Here is a 15,160-nt window from a genome sequence, read left to right on the forward strand (position 1 = left end):
AACGTCATTGCCCAGAAGATCATTGGTTGCCCTCTTCCCCTCTTTGGAAGAGCTTCATAGCTCCCGCTGCCTTAAGAAAGTTCAAAACATCCTCAAAGATCCATCTCATCCTGGGCACCCCCCCCCTTTTTTTTGAACTATTACCATCTGGCAAACAGTACAGGATAATAAAAACAAGGACAAATAGGCTGAAAAACAGCTTGTATCCCAGGGCAGAAGCTCTGTTGAATTCTACTGTATAGTGCAGTGTTGGTGAGGGGTTGGAGGTTTTCAATTCAATGTGTGGAGTGTGAAGGATGTGTGTGTTTATTTTCATGGTCATGATGTGCACTGAAGATGGTGTTCGATTTTGTTGTACAAGGTGCAATGACAATAAAATAAAATAAACTAAAACTAAACTAACTTGTGATAAAAGTTGGCTGATTATGTGGTTCAGCTGACCATAAGTGTTAAAAAGAGATCAGAATTCAAGGTGAATACCTCCTCCTATTTTTCTCACAACCACCATCTTGTGAGTGGGTTGGCCAAGTGAGAATAACAGGCCAAAAGTCACCCATGCCTAAAGGGAACTAGAACTCATGGTCCCCTAGTTTCTAATCCAGCACCTGAACTGCTTAACAATCATTTATTATGTATTGATTTATAAAATTTATAGGCTGCCCATCTTACCTCAAGGTAACTGGGTGTTGTGGTTCGCTAGCAGCCAGTGCAGACGGTAGTGGAATTGGACTGTGGGGAAGAAGGCGAGAGCAGCTGAGACAAAGGGGGTGACTCAAGAGTAAGGCTTGGAGGTGATTGCCCCTTCTCTAAGGTATAAAGGTCAGGCCAAGATGACAAAACCTTTGCAGGAAGCAAGTACTTCAATTGGTTCAGTCATTCTTGAAGCTCTTTGTACTTTAGTTGGTTTTTTTTCCCTAGTTCCTTTGATACTTCTGTTTTTGGTAGCACCTCACAGAACTGAAAGGTGTGTGCTTATCTCAGGTGACTAGAATTAATTCCAGCTGGGAATGAAAACAATTACCAGCATTGCAATAAAATAAGTCTTGTTTTCAAAATAAGTGTGTGTGTAATTAAGGTTTATGAAGCCCGGGTCAGAACACTGGGTGGCTTATTATAACATGATGATTATAACAAGCTCTCTCCAAGGGACAATATTGAACTAGAAAAAATTAAACCAGGGACTTTGCGATATCCCTGGAATCTACAGGATGCGCTCTTTACATTCACCATCTCTTCAGGACGGTTTAGATCCGTATGGACCATCCAGGAGCAAAGATATCGGCAGCGATCTCAGAACTCCAAGATTGCATGCCATATCGTCACGACGCCAGTTCCGCCCTAGAGAGATTCATCTTAATGTCAAACTCTTTGCACAGATGACTTCATAGTGTAAAAGCATAGTGATATTTCATCCCATAATGCTGGAGCAAAGAGTGAGACACCAGCACACTGCTGGGATCCAAGCAGGAGAAAGGAAACTCCCCCAACCCAACCAAGGGTCAGTTAGTGACCAATCAGGATTACAGATGCGAGCACATGACATGAACTACATTTCCCATGATGCATTAACTACATTTACCATGAGGCATTCCCTTAAGGGGACAGCTCCCAATTCTAACTTAACTATCTCAATTCCCAATCCCCCTATACTGTCTGGACAGCACAGTAGCACTTAGACTTATATATCAATTTGCAGTGTTTTACTGCAGTGGTGGGATTCATTTTTTTTTTACTATCAGTTCTGTGGGCGTGGCTTGGTGGGCGTGGCAGGGGAAGGAAAATCTCCAATCAGAGGTGGCATTTGCCGGTTCTCTGAACTACTCAACATTTCTGCTACCGGTTCTCCAGAACTGGTCAGAACCTGCTGAATACAACCTCTGCTTTACAGCCCTCTCTAAATGGTTTACAGAATCAGCCTATTGCCCCAACAATTTGGGTCCTCATTTTACCCTTATTTACATCTCGGAAGGATGGGAGGCTGAGTCAACCTTGAGCCTGATGGGATTCAAACTTCGAAATTGCAGGCAACTGGCAGTCAGCAGAAGTAGCCTGCAGTACTGCATTTTAACCACTGCACTGCTAAGGCCCGTTCATCTGGATTCCTGCTTTACCAAAAATATAGAGAAATTTTGGCATAGAACAGACCAGATTTGCCTCAAAGGGCATAGGTCAAATGTGTGAGGTTTCCGAAACATGTTTTCTTCCTTCCTGGAACTGCTTTTGAAGCCACAATATTGATTGATTGATTGATTGATTTGTAATACACAGTTATTACTAACTACAAATAACTACAAATAACTCAGGCAGCAAATATACACAACACACACTCTTCCGCCACCTATTTTTCCCACAACAACCCTGTGAGGTGGGTTGGGCTGACAGAGAGAGAGAGAGAGAAAGTCACCCAGCTGGCATTCATCCCTAAGGCAGGATTTGAACCCACAGCCTCCTGCTTTCTAACCTGGTGCCTTAACCACTTGACCAAACTGGCGTAACAGATACACTCTACATTGTAATTGTGAAAATCATGGTCTTCTTTTCCTCTAACCCTCAAGGGAGTTTCATCATCCCTGATTCCCCGAATGCAGCAAGCAACCTGTTGCAACATTTGATAAATCTTGCCCGGAAAACCACATGCCAAATTAATGCTTCCTCTGGAGCCAATGTGTTCAGAGTGACGTGCACCCTCTTGAGGTGCAGAGTTAACTCCCTACGATCCTGGGAAGTTGTGGTTGGATGCTCTCTCTCTCTTTTGAAGGCAGAACAGATCCACAGAGTTGGAAAGGACCTTGGAGGTCTTCTAGTCCAACCAGTGCTCTCTGAAATGCTTCTGAGGGCTGCCATACAAGCTGAGCTGTTCCTCTTGCTGCTCCTTCTGCTTCTATTGCCTAGTGCAGCTGGCGGGAGAAAATGCCCCCTTGATTTCACCAAGGATCAAAATGGGGTGTACAATTTTTACCGCCCAGGAGACCTCTATATTGGTGGCATTGTTTCCCTGAGGTCAATCTGGTCAGCAATAGCAACCTTCAAGGAGCCTCCCTTTAGCCAACCAGTTTTGTAAGTAGATCTCGGGGGTGGATTTTGTACTCTTTTGCATGGAAACATGCAAAATTCTTCATTTATTTTACCGATTTTCTTCTCCAAAAAAATGGGGCTGAGACCCTATTATTTAATCACTCAATCAGAATAGAGCTGGAGTGAATCATGGAAGATTTCCAGTCCAAATCCCTGCTCAAGCAGGAGATCCTATATCATTTCAGACAGAGGTGGTATTCAGCAGGTTCTGACCGGTTCTGGAGAACCGGTAGCAAAACTTTTGAGTAGTTCGGAGAACCGGCAAATACCACCTCTGACTGGCCCCGTCCCCCATCTATTCTCTGCCTCCTGAGTCCCAGCATATTGGCTGGGTCTTCTTTTGTTGCCATGCACAGGAGAATGGAGCTGGAAAGTAGATTAGTGGGGTGGGGAGGGAATGGGGATTTTGCAGTAATCCTGCCACGCCCACAGAACCGGTAGTAAAAAATTTTTGAATCCCACCACTGATTTCAAAGAAATGGTCATCAAGTCCTTCTTAAAATCCTATACTGATGAAGCATCCACAACTTCTGAAAGGAAGCTGTTCCACTGGTTAATTGTCCTCACTGTTAGGAAGTTTCTCCTTAATTCCAGGTTGCTTCTCTCCTTGATAAGTTTCCATCCATTGCTTCTTGTCTTCCCTTTGGGTGCTTTGGAAAATAAGTTTTGTGGCAGCCCCTGAAATACTGGAATGGTGCTATCATGTTAGTCCTTCGTTTCTCTAGACTAGCCATGCCAGGTCCCTGCAACAGTTCTTCATATGTTTTAGTATTATAATTATTACTTCTAGTAGGAGTAGCAAGGATAGAGTTACAAAGGGTCTCAGATCCAACCCGTGCCCAAATGCATGAATTGTTAAAGTACTGAATGAATAATTAAAGGTGGTTGTGGGTTTTATTTTTGTTTTGAAGCAAAGGTTATAATGCACACTGGTACCTTCTGTCCTTTCTTTTTGCCATTCGTGAGATCAACCAGAATCCCCACATTTTGCCCAATATCACCCTGGGCTATGACATCTACGAGAACTATTATGAACCAGGACTGACTGCCGATGGCCTGATGGACTTACTCTCCACCGGACAGGCAAACGTCCCAAACTACATTTGTGGAAGAGAAAAGAGGCTGCTGGCTGTGATTGAAGGGACCGACTCCAACATTTCCGAGCAGATTTCCACCATGTTGAACCTCTACAAGATGCCACAGGTATGAATGGAGATGGGGAGAAAAGCCAAACCTAGATGTGTCCTGCTCAGGGATATGCCATGACCATTGAAACAGCAGGTTGAAGGATATTTTTAAATCTGACACGGCAATGGAGATCAAGTTTGCAATAGTGGAGAATATCTGTATCTCAGGTGCAGGGTGAGAATGAGATTTTCCGAACTTGTGGGTTGGTTCCCAAACGTTTTTGTTATCAGGCTAGGTAACACCTTCAGCAGAATTTAGGGGATGTCAGGTGTGAGTGTGTCAAGTGAGGGTCTTGTTTGGCTGTTTGTTTTTGTCTTGTTTGGCTGGTTTGGCAGTCTGGTTTGACTCTGCAACCCAACAAGACAGAGACAGACTTCAACAAATAATTAGAACTGCAGAAAAAAAAACAATTGCTACCAGCCTGCCTTCCATTGAAGACCTGTATACTGCACAAGTCAAAAAGAGGGCTGTAAAAATATTTACAGACTCCTCACATCCTGGACATAAACTGTTTCAACTCCTACCCTCAAAATGATGTATAGAGCACTGCACGCCAGAACAACTGGACACAAGGAGTTTTTTTCCTGAACGCCATCACTCTGCTAAACAAATAATTCCCATAATACTGTCAACTTATTTATTAAGACTGTATTACCATTATTCCTCTCATCCTTCCTTTTACCTATCTCTTCCCACTTATGACTATAACCATGGTTACTTGAATCTTTACAATTTATACTGTTTTATTTGTTTCCTAGTATGATTTCATTGCTTATTAGTAACCTATGACTATCACTAAGTGTTGTATCTTATGATTCTTGATCAACGTATATTTCCTGAGAGCATATGCACCAAAGACAAATTCCTTGTGTGTTCAATTACACTTGGCCAATAAAGAATTCTATTCTGTTCTGTTCTATTCTAATTCTATTCTATTCTATTCTATTCTCTATTCTATACTATGCTGTTCTATATTCATTCTGTTATTCTGTCCTACCCTATCCTGAATCATGTTCTATTCTATTCTATTCTATTCTATTCCATTCCATTCCATATTCTACTCTACTCTACTCTACTCTTTTCTCTACTATTGTGACAGGTTTTGTAATGGGTCAGCTGTGAGTCATCAGTGAGTCTTGTGATGGGTCTTGTGATAAGGAGATTACCTCACATCAAGAACACTGGGAGATGAACTGCTGTTGGGGGAGGGGTATTGCCTGGGTTGGTTGAGGTTGGTGCTGTTTCTGGTTGGCTGTGCAGTTGATTTGGATTCTGAGGGGTTCGTAGGCTGGTTGTAGGTCAATGTGCCTGATGATGGAATCGCTTGTGGAGTGTGAGTCTTCAATGAACTCACAAGCGTGGCAGGTGGTAGCGGGGCCGATGGTTTTGGTGTTGCTCCAATCGAACTGATGCTGTTTGGTGTCAGTATGGGACACCAAACCAATCAAGTTATCACTGGGTCTTAATTGTACTTCAGAGAAAATGATGCTCATTTCCTAATTTTCATTCCTGGGGCAGATCTTGAGAAGTTATCAGTTTGAACTTCAGAAGCAGAGAATGGAAAGTTTTAAAAGGGGTCTTGGAGATCTTCTTTCCCAGCCTCTGCCCTACACAAAAGTTCACTTTTGGTATTCCCAAAACATTACCATCTAGTCTCTGTGAAAATACCTCCAGCAAAGGAAAGTCTACCAGCTCACAAGGCAATCTGTCCCATTGTGGAACTCCTCGTACCATTAGTGAACTCCTCCAGTTCATAGGATATAAGATGACAGTGAAAATCTTTGTCTTTTTTTAAAGACTGGAAGTCTGATCAATCACCAATCAATCAACCTTTATTGTCAGAGTACAACATGTGTACAATGAGATTGGCTCACTGAGTCCCTAACCCAGTGAATCCTACTAACGCACAATCTTATTATACTATGTGTCACAATGTGCCGGCTCGGCAAGTCTATCATACTATGTTGACATGAAGTTATTTTCCGTTCAGGAGTCTGACAGCCCACAGTTAGAAACTGTTCTTCAGCCTGTTAGTGCAGCTGGCTATGTTTCTATATCTCCTACCTGATGTTAGGTGAGTAAAGAAGTGCTGACCAGGGTGTGAGTCATCCCTGAGTGTGAGTTTGATATGCAATGATAAGCAGAATGCACAGAATGAACATTAGAATGTTCTTGTGCTGCACTGTTCAGTCTTTCATAGTTTCTAAAGAGGTGCCAGTTATTATAATAACAGAGTTGGATGGAACTTTGGAAGTCTTCTAGTCCAACCCCCTACTCAGGCAGGAAACCCTAGACTATTTCAGACCAATGGTTGTCCAATCTCTTCTTAAAAACTTCCAGTGTTGGAACATTCACATCTTCTGAGGACAAGTCATTCCACTGGTTAATTGTTCTCACTGTCAGGAAATTTTTCCCTAGTTCTATGTTGCTTCTCTCCTTGATTAGCTTCCATCCTTTGCTTCTTGTCCTGCTTTCAAATGCTATGAAGAATAGGTTGATTCCCTCTTCTTTGTGGCAGCCCTTTAGATATTGGAATATTGCTTATAATCTATATGTTGTTTTCACATTTTTCCCAACAATGTATGCGTTTTTGTCCAATATTTTATTTGCTTTTACACACGTCCACCACATATGATCATATTTTTGCTGGGCATAATATCTGAAAAGTATGATAAAGGGAACCTATACTTAATATTATGTGTTTTGACAGCAGCAAGAATTGTATTTGCACATTTGTACTGGAAAAGTGAGGGAACACATACAGAGGATGATGTAATAAAAAAAAAGATTGTGCAGAAATGGACAAATGGACAGTAAAAATAAAAGAAAAAGAAGATGCAGAGTATTTTAAAACATGGGACTTGTTTTATAAATGGTTGGATAAGCAGAGGTAGAAATTAGGGATGGGAAAAGTATTATTATATCTAAATAAATTGATCCAGACAATATGCTGTTCACTAAGCACTTAGTATGTAATGTGAAAATATATAAATAAATGGTTGGAACATTGATATCATGTCATCCCTAGTTTTTCTTCTCATTAGACTAGCCATGCCCAGTTCCTGCAGCTGCAGTTTCTTCATATGTTTTAGCCTCCAAGTTTAGAAGTCAGCTTTATCTATACCTACAGCTGTATTTGTACAATTTGTACAGCAACTGGCCCAGTAAAACATTTTTCCCATTCAGTTTGAAAGCACTTATGTAAATATTTTAAGCGACTTGTGATAGCTGACCTTCAAGACTATTCTCTTAATTTACTTTGGTAGGAGCTTGCAAGATTTCAGTCCTTAATATAAATTAGTACCTTGGTGTAGTAGAATAGAATTAGAATAGAATAGAATTCCTTTATTGGCCAAGTGTGATTGGACACACAAGGAATTTGTCTTGGTGCAAATACTCTCAGTATATATAAAAGAAAAGATACATTCGTCAAAAATCATAAGGTACAACACTTAATGATAGCCTTAGGGTACAATAAGCAATCAAATCATACCAGGAAACAGTCAATATAAATCATAAGGATACAAGCGACAAAGTTACAGTCATACAGTCATAAGTGGGAGGGGATGGGTGATAAGGAATGATGAGAAGATTAATAGTAATAGTAGTGCAGACTTTGTAAATAGTTGAACAGTGTTGAGGGAATTATTTGTTTAGCAGAGTGATGGCATTTGGGAAAAAACTGTTCTTGTGTCTAGCTGTTCCGGTGTGCAATACTCTATAGCATCATTTTGAGAGTAGGAGTTGAAACAGTTTATGTCCGGGATGTGAGGGGTCTTTAAATATTTTCACAGCCTTCTTTTTGACTTATGTAGTATACAGGTCCTTGATTGAAGGCAGGTTGGTAGTATTATACAGAATACATGTCCCTGATTGAAGGTAGGTTGGTAGTAATTGTAGTAATAGGTGAATTGGATCTTGATACCATCTACTTCATCATTCTGCTTAGAGCAGAAACCAACTACTCCAGCATCTTGGGAGAAATGATTGCTCAAACTAATAAGACCATATCCTTTAAACAATGCCCTGAACATCTTTTCCCCACACTTCTTTTTCTTACTAGGTCAGTTATGGTTTTGTGTCTGAAACTCTGAATGATAAAACCAATTTCCCATTCATCTACCGCATGGTCCCCAAAGAAGAATACTTGTATTGGGGAATTGCCAAAGTGCTCCATCATTTTGGATGGAACTGGATCGGTCTTCTAGCACCAGACACTGACAATGGGAAAAGATTTCTCCGAACTTTGAGGCCAATATTAACCAGAAACACAATTTGTGAAGCCTTCTCGGTGAACATCCCAATATTGCCCTGGAAAATGAGGCTATTGTTCAATGAACCATTTCACTTGTGGAACAATGTCAGTGTTTTCATATATTACGGGGAAGACCGTTACTTGTATTCCTTGATAAAAGTTATACAATCCTACACTGAAAGGCACGTCAAGCCCATCCTGGCAAAAGTTTGGATCACCACAGCAATGTGGGACCTCACTCTGAATTTATCTGACAACATACTGTCTCCTCAGCACCTCCGGGGTTTTTTCTCTTTCTTAATCCATACTGAAAAAAGACCGCAAGTTTCAGGAACGTTTTTTGGCACGATGCAAAACTTTGGCAAAATGGCGTTCAACTGTTCGTATTCCAGACACCTCTTTTCTGTGAAAGGAAGGGTGAGGTGCCAGGAGAATGAAGAATTGAAGAACCTGGAGGAAGAGGTGGTGGAAAAAACCTTCTCTCTGGACAGCTACAGTATTTACAACCTCGCCTGGGCAGTCGCTCGGGCTTCACACGATGCCTACTTATCCAGGTCCAAGCAAAAAGCAAAGAAGAAAAGAGATCACAGGCTGGTCCTTCAGGCATGGCAGGTATTTGATTTCCTTTAGAAAGCCTAAAGGTACGATTTCAGATTTCAAAGACATTTTAGATTATGTGAGGAAGTTAAGATTTTAATTGTCTTCTTTCATTTTATGAGGTTACTGGGGTAGGAAATCCTCCATCCCATTTTTTGGATTCCTGACCTAGAGTTCCATGGCACGGTACCAATGACTTGATTCTACTACATCACTGAATTGTTGTTGCTTTAAATCAAATTCATTATTTAAATTTGAGTTTTATTAAGGTTTTGTTTTATTATATAAAATATAGAAAAGAGAAGGAAAAAATAGGAAATTAAGGGAAGGAAGCGGAGCAGGGAAAATGGGATGTGAGATACAAGGGGAAAGAGAAAAAGAAAAAAAAAGGCACTGACTTCCAGCTCTTCTTAGCACAGTACAAGATAAAAACACTCCAATTTCATTTTTTTTTTTTTACACATTAATATATAACTAGCCATTTCTATAACCACAAATCTTTCTGATTGACAAAATGAAAGTCAAAGTTTCAAAAACTTTTATTCACATGCAGGACATCCAAATAAAAACATATTTTCCTCTTTGAATAAAATGGTGACCGTTTACAAAGATTATTAGGTGCAAATAGAAATACACATAATTTTCATAGCACGCAAGATAAAGCAGGATTGGTTAAATTGATATTTTATTTTAAAAAAATATCAGTCATATGCCACCCATTTCTGTCTGCAAAACAACTTTGGGCAGCATCTAAAACAGGCTTGTCCAACCTGCCCATGGGCCACATGCGGCCCAGATCGCCTCGTAATGCGGCCCAGTGCCCACCCCAACCTTTGTGCCAGAGCCAGTGAGGAGGAGGAGGAGAGGCAGGTGCCACTGCTGCTTCTGCCCCGCCACTGCCACCGCTTCTGCCCCTGCCGCTGCTGCTGCTTCTGCCGCCGCCGCCGCTTCTGCCCCCGCCACCGCCGCCGCTTCTGCTTCCGCCACTGCTGCTTCTGCCTTCCAGTCCTGCCTCATCCACCCGGGCCATTTGCAGGAGGAGAGGTAGGTGCGAGGCGGGCGAGCTTTCTCCCCCCCCCCCGCAAAATTTGGCCGGAAAGTAAACCGTGATAAACCGTGATAAAAATAAATATTTTTAAATAAATAATTAATAATAAATAATAAAAACATCTCACTAACTTCATTTCCATTTAATATGTTAACTATGTTTTCTATGGTTTTTTTGGATGATCAGGTATCGTTACTGTTATTTTATTTTATGTGCGGCCCAAACCAAATTTTCATCTTCTAATGTGGCCCAGGGAAGGTGAAAGGTTGGACACCCCTGATCTAAAACATCAGTAGCAGTGTTCCAACATCTCAGGGGCTGCCACAAAGAAGAGGGAGTCAAGCTATTCTCCAAAGCACCTGAGGGCGGAACAAGAAGCAACGGATGAAAAGTAATCAAAGAGAGAAGCAACCTAGAACTGAGGAGAAATTTCCTGCAGTTAGAACAATTAATCAGTGGAACAGCCCCTTACTGGAAGTTGTGGGTGCTCCAGATGTAGTATTCAGCAGGTTCTGACCAGTTCTGGAGAACTGGTAGCAGAAATTTTGAGTAGTTTGGAGAACCGGTAAATGCCACCTCTAACTGGAGATTTTACAGTATCCTTCCCTTGCCACACCTACCAAGCCACGCCCACAGAATTAGTAGTAAAAAAATTTGAATCTCACCACTGAGTATAGGGTTTCCTGTTGAGCAGGGGGTTGGACTAGAAGACCTCCAAGGTCCCTTCCATCTCTGTCATCCTGCTATCTTAGAGGCAAGGAGTGGCTAAAATTTGCCTTCTATCTCTCTGATGACTTCCATCGCTATGGAGAGCTTTGTAGCGGAATTCAACTCTACCAGTAGAACATCCTCTTCCTTCATATTATTGTTATTATTCTGCCATTGTAGCTTCATCCTTTCCTGGGAGATTCCCACTTCTACAATACTTGCATGGATGGAGTGTATCTGGATGAGAAGGGGGACCTTGCTGCCAGATTTGATGCCATGAACTGGGTGCTCTTTCCTAATAAGACCTTTGGGGCTGTGAAGTTTGGGAGGATAGATAGACCAGGGAGGTCCAAAGACCTGGAATTCAGCCTTGACCAGGAGGCCATAAATTGGTCCCAGCAGTTTAACCAGGTTAGTTGAGGCTGCTCATCTAATGCCCTCCAACCTTTTTTTCATTCTTCCAAATAGTTGTGAAGTGGATAGCATGTTGCTGGAGCTGGGTTGAAGGATGCTTGGGATCTTTTTCTTTCTCAAAGGTTTTGTTGGGCTCCTTGGATTAAAAAAAAAAGAGAGAGGGGGCCATGGATCACAGAATGGGAAACTTTGTGTCATCATTCCAACTAACCAACTCCAAACCAATAAATTCCAAGACAAACCTCTCCTCAAAGTTCCATTTTATTAGAGTTGTCATATTGGTACACCTGGGAAAATCTGAATCTGAGAGTTCCAGGTTTTCCCTACCCAATAGAAATTCAAAGATCCATCCCCTGCACCCATCAGTCCATCACATGGCCCAATCAAACCTTTGTCCCAACTAGCGACATCCCTCCAGACACTCCCCTCCAGGTTCAGGGAAACTTGTCCTTGACTCTCTGAGAAAGAATGTTGTTGTATCTAGTCTTCTACCCCACTATGAAATCCCCCTTTCCAAATTCCCAGGCACTGAATGTGGCACCCTCAAAGCTCCCAAGTAAAATATGGCTTCCAAGACTGACACTTTGGTCAAGAAGTCTATGTGGTTTATCCAGATTCAGATGCTGGTTGGATCTTCTTCCTTCCGTTTTGCTTTATAAAGCAAGCTGTGATTGGATGATTGCTGTCAGCAGCTTAAGAACAAAACTGTCTGTCTTGGCTGAATTGTAGTTAAAAGCAAAGTTAGGAAAGTCAGGATGTAGAACTGAGAATCCTATAACATTTAATCCTGGAAGAGATACACAGTATGCTGAATTCACACTTCACAACCATAAAATGGTTGATTTGATTCTGGTTAATTTATTGACAAACCCAATTATTGTGTTTATAAACCCAGGTAGACATTATTTAAGGGACGTGAATGTTCAGTGACTAAGGCGCTGAGCTTGTCAATCAGAAAGGTCAGCAGTTTCGTAGTTCGAATCCCTAGCACTGCGTAACAGAGTGAGCTCCCGTTACTTGTCCCAGCTTCTGCCAACCTAGCAGTTCGAAAGCATGTAAAAATGCATGTAGAAAGATAGGGACCACTTTAATAACAGCATTCTGTGTACCTTCAGCGTTTAGTCATGACCACGGAGACATCTTCAGACAGTGCTGGCTCTTTGGTTGAGCATTGCCCCTAGAGCCAGAAATGACTAGCATGCATGTACGAAGTGGACTTTTACTGTTAGACATTATTTGGCTTAGATTCCAGCTTTTCTCCAGAAATTTCCTTGGGTAGGTTTGAACTTCCTTCCTTCTCAATTCTATTAAAAAATATCAACCTCTGCCCCACCCTGACAACTCTACACAATTAGCTAACTGTGATTAATTCAATAACAGTTAAAGAATACTTGGTTTCATGTAATAGATGAATTGAGACATAGCTATTGAGATATGTCTCATCAACCTGTGTCCACCAATAGGCCTTTAGGAGAAAATTTCACAAATTAACAATGGTCCTATTGAAGATGATATTCCTTTGATTGCCCCAGAATCTCCTTCCTGCCTCCTTCAAGATGCCCCACTGATTTCCATGGGATGGCTAAGCATCCTTCTGCATATCAGGCAACATATAGGACAATACAGGAAAAGAAGCAATGCATGGAAACTCAAGTCAAAGAGAGAAGCAACCTAGAAATAAGGAGAAATTTCCTGACAGCTAGAACAATTAATCAGTGGAACAACTTGCCTCCAGAAGTTGTATATGCTCCAACACTGTTGTTTTTAAGAATAGATCGGACAACCATTCGTCTGAAATGGTATAGGGTTTCCTGCCTGAGCAGGAGGTTGGACTAGAAGACCTCCAAGATCTCTTCCAATTCTATTATATTTATTCTGCTTTCCCAGCCCCACCCCTTCTTTGAACACTGAACTTAACACTGGATTGAGAAATCATTTTTTCCAAATTCCTGCTCAGCATGGGATTCGCTAAATCACCTTTGACAGGTGATTATCCAGGCTCTCTTTGAAGACTTCCAGCAAAAGTACCAACCATCTTAGTTGCGCATATCCTTAAAAAACCAAAAAGCCAATGTAAACCCCTTCCTTGACAGAAAGAGAAATGGGGTAGGGATGAGTCGACCAATTAAACAGGTGAATGTCTCATGACGGTGGCAATACCCAACCATTTTAATGGTTTCTTTTTTCGATCAGTCGCTTCCTCACTCCAGGTGCACCACAAACTGTCACCCTGGCCAAGCCAAGGTGGTCTTGGAAGGAAGGCCTCTTTGTTGCTATGGATGTATCTTGTGCGCTGAAGGAACCATCTCCGCTCAGGATGGTAAGAGACACCAAGGGGAGAGGCAGTTCTTGAAAGATGGGAAGAACAGTCCATGAAGTATTTCCATTCAGGAATATTTGGAAGCAAACATGTAAGCCTTGAACAAAGTGTCTCATGGGTGATGGCAAAAACCCAGTTATTAGGTAAAGAGGGGAAAGCTAACAATCTAAATTGAAAACCTCAATAAATATGAGACAGAAGCAAGAGTTCATTTTTGTACATCATTTTTAATATTGAGTTGTTGTCTACATTTATGCAGCCCAGGTCTGGTATGGAATGGGACAACTCACAGCACAACAACTTGCTGTGGGACAATTCAACAAATGCAAAAATTAATTTTGACAGAACCGTAGCCAATAATAATAAAATTAAAAAGTGAATTAAAAAAACTCCACAAGAGTTACAATAATTTGGATGAAAACATGGTCACCAATAATAAAAATAACTGAATGAAATGATTAATACAGCGTTGAATTGTCCCGCAACAAGTTGGCCTTCACACATTGGCCATGGCAAGTTGGTCATGGCAACTTGGCTGCAACAAATTGTCCTAGACCTGATCTGGTACACATGGCAACATTTGGTAGAAAAGCTGATTAAGTAACCTCTGTCTGTAGGAGCCTGCCTGTTGAAGACTGGCCCAACTCTGCTTCTCTGTTGAGAGATTATATTATGCCTTCCATGAATACAAAAGAAAAATATTTGCTTGAAGAACTGATAAAAGAACTGTCCCTGAACAGGGGTCCAAAGAGCCAATTCCTCAGGGTGTGCCCATTGTGTGAAAAAAAATCTGCCATTTAAATAATAGGTAATAAACAACGCAAACACATCAAGGACACCATTCACTTACCTGGAGCTGAACAACCATAAATCTATAGATTGCCTTGCTTTCAAAATATCTATAGAGAAGAGCCACAGTGGCACAGTGGTTAGAGTGCAGTACTGCAGGCTACTTCTGCTGCCTGCCAGCTGCCTGCAATTTGGCAGTTCAAATCTCACCAGGCTCAAGGTTTACTCAGCCACCGATCCTTCCGAGATCAGTAAAATGAGGACCCAGATTGTGGGGGGAAATATGCCAACTCTGTAAATTGCTTAGAGAAGGCTGTAAAGCACTGTGAAGCGGTATATGAATTTAAGTGCTAAGTCTATTTATACCAGTGTAGAGAAAGCATTTTATAAAAATAAACATCTGTCACCTCATCCTCACCTCACGAAACATGTATGGCTTACTGAGACTATGTAAATCACTGATGGTAGGCTGGATTGAATTGCACTCAACATATGTTGAAAATCATTAGAATTAGGGGTCTCCATGGGTGAGGAGGAGGCAAAAGATCAAGATAATGGGCATAAATCACCCACCCATAAATCACTTTCTTGACTCTTTGTATGCCCCCTTTTCTCAGGTGTCGTTCGTACTATCTACAGCACTCTCAAAAGGTTTCCGTGTAAGTTTCTCAACCAATTCCCATCTAATTGATCCCACTGGCTGAATCTGATTCAACAAGGTCATGAAATAAGTATCTGCCCTGTGCATCCAGATTCTCAAGAAAGG

The 15,160-nt window shown here is 41.4% G+C and overlaps 2 protein-coding genes across 3 annotated transcripts in view; one reads left to right on the top strand and one right to left on the bottom strand.

Moving 5' to 3' along the window:
* The window catches only part of LOC148126636 (vomeronasal type-2 receptor 26-like), a 142,237-nt gene that overhangs the window by 125,141 nt on the left and 1,936 nt on the right, over positions 1-15,160 (top strand). Inside the window, exons 1-5 of one of the 2 annotated variants that reach the window (XM_087927798.1) lie at positions 2,667-3,057; positions 3,987-4,278; positions 8,327-9,130; positions 11,052-11,282; positions 13,479-13,605. In XM_087927798.1, the coding sequence (XP_087783924.1) occupies positions 2,825-3,057; positions 3,987-4,278; positions 8,327-9,130; positions 11,052-11,282; positions 13,479-13,605 (1,687 nt within the window). In that variant the 5' untranslated portion in view covers positions 2,667-2,824. Of the gene's footprint in view, positions 1-2,666; positions 3,058-3,986; positions 4,279-8,326; positions 9,131-11,051; positions 11,283-13,478; positions 13,606-15,160 lie in introns of those variants that run through there. The other variant, XM_087927799.1, reaches the window with a different exon arrangement.
* Positions 1-15,160, bottom strand: part of LOC113451238 (uncharacterized) — a 176,876-nt gene that overhangs the window by 30,265 nt on the left and 131,451 nt on the right. The gene's annotated exons all lie outside the window — the stretch shown is intronic.

Source organism: Pseudonaja textilis, chromosome 2 (genome assembly GCF_049901715.1).
Source record: "Pseudonaja textilis isolate UNSWEBS1 chromosome 2, rPseTex1.2, whole genome shotgun sequence".
NCBI classification, from domain to species: Eukaryota; Metazoa; Chordata; class Lepidosauria; order Squamata; family Elapidae; genus Pseudonaja; species Pseudonaja textilis.